The sequence below is a fragment of the Microcaecilia unicolor genome, chromosome 5, assembly GCF_901765095.1.
Source record: "Microcaecilia unicolor chromosome 5, aMicUni1.1, whole genome shotgun sequence".
Lineage (NCBI taxonomy): Eukaryota > Metazoa > Chordata > Amphibia > Gymnophiona > Siphonopidae > Microcaecilia > Microcaecilia unicolor.
The window spans coordinates 326,573,194-326,584,331 of NC_044035.1; the positions used below are offsets into that span (position 1 = coordinate 326,573,194).

Consider the following 11,138-nt stretch of genomic DNA (forward strand, 5'->3'; position numbering starts at 1 on the left):
TCTCAGAGTTAACACTTTCTTTGCCCATGGCTGCCTCAAAACTACTACTCTACCTATGAAAAGTTATTCCGTTATTATATTCCTCTGTATACATCTGTCTGCTGCACAAGTCGGCATGTTTGAAAATACAAGCGACATTAAATATAAATGCTACCAATTATAATGAGCGACAACATGGATGCAGACAGCAGCTCAAAGAGGTTTGTTTGCTTTGTTGTTTTGAATGTACGGCGATGACGGCTGCGCGGGGAAGGGAAAGCTGAGATTGACCTAATTGGTTTCAACCTTTTGACGCCACCTGTCTATTAAACCTCCTTTGGCTTTTGGCTAGATGATTAGTGTCCATGCAAATTGGAAAATAGAAATCACTTCACCAGGCACAGAGACAAGGCGAGCAGGAGGGGAGTGGTTGGTCCCTTTCAGCTGACTGTGAAGGTAAAGTGGAATGCTTGGGATGTTTGTTCAATAAACTTGCTGTTGAAGTTTCTGAGTGAGAAGTTCTAAAATATTCTTTCGAGTTTTAGTGCTCTTAAATCAAGTGTTTTCCGAGTCATGTTTCTGCAGCTAAAACAATTAACTGTGTCATGCTGTTGCCCTAAACAACAAATATGTGGGTCTGTTATAGATAATTTAAGTGTGCAGGTTGCACAATGTTTTTTTTAAAATCAGACATAAGTAAAATATCAGCTAAATTGAATTGTTGAATTTTGACTGACTGAGGGGAGGAAGAAATAAGTCGGATCGTTCCGCATTCACGAACAATTTAAACTGACTGAGAATATCAGCAGCCGGCCCGCCCCGCCGTAACGAGCCGTACTGTATTTATTATGCTGTATTGGGTTGAGCGGGAATTATTGCGCATGCTCAGTTTTAACATTTTTAGAGCTTATGTTATTGGAATGCTGGGTCGATCACGTCAACATGTGACGTAACTTCACACGTGTGGCTTGAAGGTCGTTTCCATGGAAAATGAGAAGCTGTGCCATGTATGATGTGTGTAGTAGTAATATCACAGGGAACGAAGCACGGAGAACGAAAGCTGTGAGATTGTTAGTGGACGACCTCAGTTATGAGTTTGATGGGGGGGAGGGGTTGATGGAGAAGTGCCGTATCGCGGACAAGGAGGAGAGTGGAAGATAGGGGGGGGGGAGATGGCAGATCATGCGGAGGAGAGACAGCTCCCTGAATGCTTGTGAGGAGACTGCCCCCCCCCCCCGATTCCCGAATGCGTGTGAGAGCGCGTGTACAGTCAAATGCGTGTGACTTGGTATCTTTGTGGCCGAGCGTTAGACAGGGAGAAGTTAAATACGGATACGCCTCTATGAAGAGAACAAGTGCTGCAAAGTTAATGAAAACGAAACATTGAGGGAGAATGTGATTGGGGAAGAGCTAGAATAAAGCAAAGCTGCTTATCTAGACAGCAGGATAATGTGATGTCATTGACAACGCTGGCCTGCAGAATATATACATATTATCTTGGCTTTGTCAACGTGGTGTGGGGCTTCTTCAGAGAAAGCGCTCATATATGAAACAGGTGTTTTGTTTGTGACTTAAGAACTCTTCCAGGGCTCAGAGCTAAATTTTAAATTTCAGCCCTTCCCCCACACGGTGGTCTCTTCAGGGCTTCAATTGCACAGCTCAGAGAAGAAATGCAACTCTAAAGGGATCATGTGCCTGATCAGATATTCTGTGTACAGCTGTTATATTTTCCTTCAACAAGCAGGATTGTTGGGCACACATGTGGGTGACTCCCAAACTCATGGCTTCTCATCTCATGAAGTGTCCATTGTTCAGGAGCAGCCCAGTCATCAAGAAGATGTGAGAATTGTGATGTTGGGTTTGCTAGCGCAGTTCAGCCTATTGCACTGTCTGATTGGACTGGTCCAGACAGTAGTGTGAAGTAAAGCTGTAAATCAAAGGCCAAGTCGCTGCTTTGCATGATTTGATAAGATGTCAACTTATTAGAAGAATACCCATTTGTTTGTAAAAATTAAATGCAAGATACTAGCCAGTTGTCAGTTTGTTTGGCTTCTGGAATGCCAACTCTGTTATGATTTTCTTATTGATCTGAAAATAAAAAGCATAAGACTGTTGAGATCAAAAGAGACAGCTGCATATACTTTCTAATAGGTTCAGGTCTTTTCATATAGTAGGCGAGAGCTCTTTGCAGTCCCAAAGTGGAGGGATTTCTCATGTTTATTTTGAAGAGGTTTAGGCCAAACGTAGGAAGCATGATTTTCTCATTGATCTGAAAAAAAGCATGACTTTTCTTCTTAAAGAACTTACCTCCCCCCCCCCCCCCCACCCCTTTTACAAATCCATGCGGGAATGCCGACTACCCATTCAAAGTGAATGGGATGTGTCGGCTTTGTAAAAAAAAAAGGGGGGGAGTTAATTATGAAACACTGTTTTGAAATGAAATTGAATGTATAGCTCATAGAAACTGAAGCTCTAGCAGAGGAAAAAACTAACTGAAGGAGCACTTAACATGCTGTACTGATCTAGATTACACTGGTTTTAGACTATGGTTTCATAGGAGGTGAAGGGCCATGAGAATCATGGTGTCGGGATTCTCTTTGAACTTTTTTTTTAGTGTAAAGGAGGGGGTTATAGCAAGAGCTTCCTTGCCAGTGGTTCTGAGGATGGGGTACTGAACAAAAGAAATGTAGATTTGCATTTTTGTTGCTGGCAAAGAGGTCAATTTAGGGAGTCTTCCAAGACATATTGTGTAGAGATTTTTGGTCTAGAAATTAATAATGGAGTTGAAATTCTGCTGATCCTTGCTTCTTCCTAGCACAGGTGGAGGGATCCTGTCTATACGTGCTGACATAAAACATGGCAATTTGGTTTTCTGTTTCAACTAATAGTGTATGATTTTCAAGAAGGTGGACAAATTCTCAAATGAATAAAGTGTGGTTCAGAGCTCCAGATTATTCATGGAGAGCAGCCAGGTTCCCTGAGTAAGGTAGGAGTCCAAGTGGACTGTCTTCCAGGTGTTGGAAGCATCTTTTTTAGGAGCTAGTGATACTCCTGTGGTGCCAGTGGGACACCTATGGTCAGGTTGTATTTGTTCACCTCTGCAGTATAGTTGATAGTGAAACTGACAGATGAATGTGGTTGATAGAAACTGATTGTGCTAGTTCCACTGAAAGTTGAGGCCTTCTCATTGTCATGTGAGCCGATGGTATCATATATACCACAACAGCTGTTTGACCCAGTGTTATTGAGTAAGCATTGGCAGAAGTTCAAATATGGATAAGAAGCATCAGGGATTGCAATCTGTAAGCCTTCGCATTGTGTGCAGACTAGCCATATTAACAAAATACTTATTGCAGGGTACAAAGTTGATTTCTCAAATTGATGATAAATCCTGGGCTTTGCTGTAGCTTCATCTCTAAGAGCTAGAATTAAGTCTTCTAAGGAAGCTGCAAGAAGCCAGTTAAGGTATGGAAAAACTAGGTGACCCCTCTTGTGCAAGGCATTTGACAATTATATTGTCAGAAGGAAGGACTCCATGCTGATATTATTAGTCTCTATGAAGGAAAATGATGCAAACTTCCTGTCTTCTTGGTGGATCAGGAAGTACCTGAAGTAGGAGCCTTGGTTCCTCTCCTGTGGTAGAACTTGTTGTATTGCACTGGGGTGCAGAAAGAATGGGCAGTACCAGTAAACTAGTGCAACAACATTTAAATCCACTGCTGTAACTTCTGTGTAGAGCAGCATTCAATCTTAGATACAATGGTCTCTCTACTCTTTACTTCAGATTCAGAGAGGCTATTCATTGTCACACTTGACTCCTTGCTCTGAAATCTCACAAAGTGGCCTGTAGGTCTTCCCAAATGAGGATTTCATGGCTTCAGAATCCAATTTTGTCATATTCACCTCCTTTTCCAGCATGGAATGAATCTCCTATGAAGATATGTCCTACTCTGGATGACAAGAAAGAACAGCCATACTGAATCAGACCAATCTAGCCTGGTATCCTATTTCCAACAGTAGCCATCCAGGTCACAAGTACCTGGCAGAAACCCAATAGGTACTTTGTCAAACGCCAGATACACAATATCGGCTGGCTCACCTTTATCCACATGTTTGTTCACCCCTTCAAAGAATTGTAATAGATTAGTGCACAAGCAATTTAGTCAGTTTGTTGTTGCTGTTGGTCATGTTTTAAGATCATTATGAGAATTTATTATGAGAGAACATTTTGGTCGTGTTGCTGCGCGATGACGTCAGTGATGCTTTGTTTTGCTATGTGGATCAGTGAATGTTTGTGCGCTATGTATGTGCGCTATGTATGAGTTGAATATTTAAGCATTTCTGTGAACATTTTTATTCCCATTTACTGTTTGCAGATGTGGCTGAGAAAGTTCAATCAGTGTAATATTAAAGAACAGTGCAGTGGATGGTGACTGTAGCTTTTGAATCATGGTTTTTTGGTTACTGTCACTTTAAACATTTCTTGTCTGCAGTCCCTTTAAATTGCTCCACTGAATCCCTAGTTAAGATAGGATACAGCTGAGGTTGCTCTGACCTTAGAGTTTCTGTAGGATGGTTGTTTTTTCAATGTCTATACAAGTGAAGCATTGAGAGTGTAGGTGGAATTCAGAGCTGGTCTCCAATGAAGTTTGGATAGCTAGAAGTAAGTGCCATTGGATTGGGTGGGTTTCTTCATTTCTTATCTTTTATCTTTGAACATTGTAATTGTGGGATTGGATGGTGAGAGTGTGTGAATGGTGCATTTACTTTGAATTTTCTGAGAGACAAAACCTTTGTTTTGTAGATTCATACCCCAACAATTATGCTAAAGTTGAGTGCTTCCTGACGAAGCCCTGAGGTGGGCGAAACGATCTGGGCCCCCTTGAAAGTCACCAGTTTGAAATGTGGGGCATTCAGCCAGCAATGAGACAGCTAAGTTTGTTTATTTAAGTAATGCTGCTGCTTGGAGGTTTTTGTGCTCAGTAATGTTTTGAAGTAATGGTTTCATTGTGAATCAATTCTATTGACAAGATATGGGAAAATATACCCCATGAAAGAGAAGATCACAGGCACACAAATCTTATATAGATATTAGTGTCTTGATGGTCAGACCTTGGCAGTGACCTTGGTTTCTGAGGGTATTTCCCATTTGTCATTTATTAGTGTATATTCACTACATTTGACCCTTTGAGATTGGGTTTGGCTGTTTTTCAGTTTTTGCAGTATTAATTTCAATTACTCCAATATTGACTGGATAAATGTTACATCAGGGAGTGCTAGGGAGATAAAATTTCTAGATGTAATAACTGACTGCTTCTTGGAGCAGCTGGTCCAGGAACTGACAAGAGGGGGAGCCATTTTGGATCTGGTCCTTTGTGGCGTGCAGGGCATAGTTCGAGAGGTGATAGTGTTGGGTCCCCTGGGAAATAGTGATCATAACATGATCAAGTTTGGGCTACTATCTGGGATGAACCCGCAGTGGAAATCTACTGTATCTGCATTTAATTTTTGAAAGGGCGACTATAATAAAATGAGGAAAATGGTTACAAAGAAACTAAAAGGATTGGCTGCAAAGGTTAAGACACTAAATCAGGTGTGGACGTTATTCAAAAATACCATCTTGGAAGCTCAGTCCAGATGCGTTCCACCTATTTGCAAAGGTGGAAAGAGAAAACAGCCAGCATGGTTAAAAGGTGAAGTAAAAGAGGCCATTACAGCCAAAAGATTGTCCTTCAAAGAATGGAAAAAGGACCCAAATGAAGAAAATAAACAACATAAGCACTGGCAAGTCAGATGCAAAGCATTAATAAAGAAGGCTGAAAGATTATATGAAGAGAAACTTGCCGCAGAGGCTAAAACTCACAGTAACAACTTTTTCAGGTACATCAGAAGCAGAAAGCCTGCGAGGGAATCCATGGGACCGTTAGATCATAAAGGGGCACTCAGGGAGGACAAGGCCATATTGGAGAAACTGAATGAATTCTTTGATTCTGTCTTTACAGAAATAGATGTATGAGATCTGCCTGTACCGGATTTGGTTTTCAAGGGTGATAATGCAGAGGAACTGAAAGAAATCATGGTGAACCTGGAAGATGTACTGAGCCAAATTGACAAATTTAAAGAGTAGTAAATCACCTGGACCGGATGGCATACATTCAAGGGTACTCAACTCAAGCATGAAATTGCTGATCTGCTGTTAGTAATATGTAACCTGTTAAAATAGTCTGTAGTACCTGAAGATTGGAGGGTGGCCAATGTGACGACGATTTTTTAAAAAGGTTCTAGGAGTGATCCGGGAAATTATAGACGGTGCCGGGCAAAATAGTGGAAACTATTATAAAGAATAAAATTACAGAACACGTAGCCAAACATGGTTGAATGGGATAGAGTCAGCATGGGTTCAGCTGAGGGAAGTCTTGACTCACCAATTTGTTTCATTTCTTTGAAGGTGTGAATAAACACGTGGCTAAAGGTGAGCCGGTTGATGTAATATTTCTAGATTTTCAGAAAGCTTTTGTTAAAGTTCCTAATGAGAGACTTCTGAGAAAATTAAAGAGTCATGGGATAGGAGGCAAGGTTCTAGTGTGGATTAGGATTTGGTTATTGGACAGAAAACAGGGTAGGGTTAAATGGTAATTTCTCTCAGTGGAAGAGGGCAGTGGGGTGCCACAGGGATCTGTACTGGGACTGATACTATTTAACATATTTATAAATGATATGGAAATCGGAACGATGAGTGAGGTGATCAGATTTGCAGATGATAGAAAACTATTCAAGGTTGTTAAAACATCTGTGGACTGTGAAATATTGCAGGAAGACCTTAGAAAATTGGAAGACTAGGCGTCCAAATGGCAGATAAAATTTAATGTGGACAAGTGCAAGGTGATGCACATTGGAAAGAATAATCTGAATCATAGTTACCTGATGCTAGGGTCCACCTTGGGGGTCAGCACTCAAGAAAAAGATCTGGGTGTCGTTGTAGATATAGTTTGCTGAAATCTTTTGCTCAGTATACAGTGGTGGCCAAAAAAGCAAATAGGATGAATGGTTAGGAAGGGGATGGTGAATAAGACTGAAAGCACTATAATGCCTTTATATTTCTCAGTTGTGCGTCCGCACCTTGAGTATTGCGTTCAGTTCTGGTCGTTGTATCTCAAAAAAGAAGAATTAGAAAAGGTTCAAAGAAGAGTGACCAAAATGATAAAAAGGGGATGGAACTCCTCTCGTATGAGGAAAGGCTAAAGAGGTTAGGGCTCTTCAGCTTGGAAAAGAGACAGATGAGGGGAGATATGATTGAGGTCTACAAAATCCTGTGGTGTAGAACGAGTAGAAGTAAATCAATTTTTTACTTGTTCTGAAATTACAAAGACTAGGGAACACTCGAGGAAGTTACATGGAGATACTTTTAAAACAAATAGGAGGAAATATTTTTTTTCACTCAACAAATAGTTAAGCTCTGGAACTTTTTGCCAGAGGATGTGGTAACAATGGTTAGCATATCTGTGTTTAAAAAAGGTTTGGACAAATTCTTGGAGGAAACGTCCATAGTCTGCTATTAGGGCAGACATGGGAAGCAACTGCTTGCCCTGGGATTTGTAGTATGGAGTGTTGCCTCCTTCTGTTTGGGTTTCTGCCAGCTACTTGTGACCTGGCTTGGCCATTGTTTGGAAAACAGGATACTGGGCTAGATGGACCATTGGTCTGACCCAGTATGGCTACTCTTATGTTCTTATGCTTTACTGTATCCTGGCTAGAAATAAGAAATAAATGACCAGGTTACTGCTCTAGCTTGTTTCAGGGGCAAATTTTTCCAGTTTTCTTTGGCTGCTCATCCAGATGTTATTTCTTGAAGGGGTCAATTGCCTTAAGCCTCTTCTTCATTCTGTATGTTCAAAATGGAATGTGAATCTTGTACTCAGGTCCCTGCAGAAGACTCCCTTTAAGCCACCCAGGAAGGCTATCTTACCTTGAAGTCTGTTTTTCTAGTGGCCATTACTTCTGCCAGGAGAATATCTGAGTTTCAAGCCCTTTCATATATGGTTCCCTTTCTTCATTTCAGTGAGCTAGGTGGTGACTCTCAGGACTATTCCTTCTTTTCTCCCTAAGATTGTTTCTGTGTTTCACTTAAACCAGCCTTTCTTCTTGCCTTCCTTTCGCATAGAGGACTGTGTCAAAAATTTTGACTCTCTAAGGTTTCTGCATGTTCGTCATTCTCTGATCCAGTATCTTCAAGTAACAAATGACTTTTGTTGTTCTGATCATCTTTTTGTCGGGGTTTTTTTTTTTTCAGATCCCAAAAAAGGTTTCTCTGCATCTAAGTCTCAGAAAATAAAGGGTTAATTTAGAAACTTGCTTATTGCATTATACTGTTGAAAATAAGAAAAAGTTACTTATCTGATGCTGATTTTAAAATGTTGTGTTTGTGATGCACCTGAATGTTATGCTGTTGACATCTGAGAACTCTGTAGAAGGAAAAGTGAGTAAATACTGCTATCATCATGCATATATGTTAATAAAATATAACTTATTTTTAATGTTAGTTTTACTGGTTTGGTGTAGAGATGATTTTGGGGAAACTTCGGGACATATTTTTATCAGTGTAATACCTTGCTCCACCACCAGGGGGGTTACATTGTTATTGTGATCACTTTTTAATGATCATTGTTTCTTGTTTTTATTACAACTACCAAAATGTATTTTTTTTTTTAAGTTCGTAGTTTGCATTCGTTGATAGTGTTGTTTCTTTTCAGTATCCTGCCTCTCCTTTGTTGTTTTATTTTTTTGTTATATACCAAACACTGTATATCAAAATAAGCTTCAAGAATAGCTATGGATTATGTTCCCTCTGATGGGAGTTGAAGGATTGAACTAGAATTTATGTCCCAGATTGGTGAAATGGCATTTGTTTTCAATCTGGACATAAATATGGCATTGTATGTATGAAGGGAGAAGAATGTACTGGCTTCATATGATGGACTTATGATGTTGCTTTACTGAATTGAAACATTATGAGGCTGATGCAAATTCCAGCTAGGTATGGGGGGAGGGAGGGACAGTAACAGGGAAGAACAATGAAAAGTAAAAAAAAAAATGAAATACTTCCCTCTCTCTCCTTATGTATTATTAGCACCATTATGTTATGTGATGTTTGCTCTGTAACTGAATCAGATTTTAGCTCTTCAAAAAAATGTTTATACTTGCAGATTTGAGACTATGTGTGCGCTACAAAATGGGAATCTTGGAAATAGACAGAAACATTGTGGTAAGATTTCAACAACTTAATTACATATTTTTTACCATCTTTATTGCCAAAGCACATATAATTTTATTTTTCCGAGGACAAGCGGGCTCCAATATTCTCACAAGTGGTTAGATGCCAATCCGCATCGCCCAGTCCGGTATTTATGCCAAAATAAAAAAATTAGAGCTTTGTGAAGTGCGAGCTGCACTCCGCTGCTTATGTGCGAGTGCCTTTCTGCCTGTGGCGTGAACGCAGTCTCCTCAGTTCTTTTTTCCACATGATGAGAAGCTGCATCTTTTCAGTCCTCTCCTCATTTGCCCAGTTCACAGAGCTTTTAGTGCCTTTAGGCTTTTTTCTTTTTCCTTTGTTATTTTTCTCCCTTTTAAAACCTGTCCTTTTTATTTTATTAGCGAGTTTTGCCCGGGTTTGTTTTCTTTTTCGACGTCATGGGACGTTTTTAGGCCCTGACTTTGGTGGGGTTCTTCCCCTTTTTCATGCCTTTGCCCCTTTTTAGGCACTATCATGTCATTTGATTTGGCCGACGAGGTTTTCCTTTCCATGTCCACGAAGACTCCTAGTGGCTTCAAGTGTTGTACGTGTTGCAGTCGGACTATCTTGGGAAAGGACATCCATTCTTGGTGTATGCAGTGTCTTGGGCCTGACCATAGCCCTGCTGTGTTCTCTATCTTCACATGAAGAAGAGGACCCAGGTTTCCCAAGAGGCTCAATGAGAGAAGATATTTGGAGCCAAGTCTGGCTCCTCGGCATTGAGGTTGGAGGTGTTGGCATTGGTGTTGAGCATCGTACTGGCATCAGGAGCCTCAGAAGCATGGCTGCTTTGAGACCTTTAGACACTGGGAGCAGTGAAGCATCTCGAGGCCTTCTGCTGTGCATGCCCCCCGGGATCATCCATCGTTGGACCCAAACCTGGGGCGACATGAGGATTTGACGTCATCCTCATCGGCACCAAGGAGCCTAGGTGATGTACTTCAGGCAAAGGCCAGGAAGCATGGTCATCGGTCACCCTCAATACATGGTGTTGTGAGCTCTGGGGCGTTGAAGGATTCGGGACCCGAGAAGCGTTGGCGCCGGGAGGACTGCTCTGCTGACGAGTGTCTCCAAGCAGCCGAGATCATGCTCCCATATCTACCCCAGCGGTTCTGCAACCTGTGCCCCAACTGGCACCCCAGCTTTTCCTGGTGTCGGCCCTCAGTAAGCGCATCCGGGCCTTGCTCCCTGAGCTGCTGGATGGCCTTATTCAGTGATGTGCATCGGTATCATGAGTGCTTGCGCCTGCCATACCTTCTGCTGCGGCCCCACCTGGCCCTCAGCCTGCATGTGGCCTCCGGCGCCAATTATGGTCCCAGTATTGACTGCCACACAAGTCAATATCCCCTCGACATCATTGGAGGAAGCTTCGCCAGAGTTGAGGCGAGAACCGGTTTTTTGACGCTGCTCTCAAAGTCATGGCTCCTTACATGACATTTATTTTTTTTATTTTATTTTTGTTACATTTGTACCCCACGCTTTCCCACTCATGGCAGGCTCAATGCGGCTTACATGGGGCAATGGAGGGTTAAGTGACTTGCCCAGAGTCACAAGGAGCTGCCTGTGCCTGAAGTGGGAATCGAACTCAGTTCCCCAGGACCAAAGTCTACCACCCTAACCACTAGGCCACTCCTCCACTCCGTTAGGGAAATCTGTCCGACACCGAGGAGGAGCGCTCATGTGAATCGGAAGAGGATCCCAGATACCTTTCCTCAGATCAGTCTTATGGGATCCTCTCTGAGCCCTCCCCACCACCTGAAGGGAGACGGTTTCCACCAGAGAGCCTGTATTGCAGCCTGCTCACTTGATCACCACAGACTGCTCACAGAATAAAATACTACAGATTCTTTTGGATTCGTATTGGGTAAAT

At 41.8% G+C, this 11,138-nt stretch overlaps 1 protein-coding gene across 12 annotated transcripts in view; it reads left to right on the forward strand.

Moving 5' to 3' along the window:
- The first annotated feature begins 346 nt into the window (after positions 1-346).
- Positions 347-11,138, forward strand: part of TERB1 (telomere repeat binding bouquet formation protein 1) — a 241,566-nt gene continuing 230,774 nt past the window's right edge. For 10 of the 12 annotated variants that reach the window (XR_003942250.1, XM_030204474.1, XM_030204484.1 and 7 more), the window contains exons 1-2: positions 975-1,049; positions 9,183-9,241. Coding sequence is in view for 11 of the 12 variants with exons in the window: in XM_030204474.1 (XP_030060334.1) it covers positions 985-1,049; positions 9,183-9,241 (124 nt within the window). In the remaining variant the exon portion in view is untranslated. Of the gene's footprint in view, positions 436-974; positions 1,050-9,182; positions 9,242-11,138 lie in introns of those variants that run through there. The other 2 variants (XM_030204477.1, XM_030204483.1) reach the window with 1 other exon arrangement.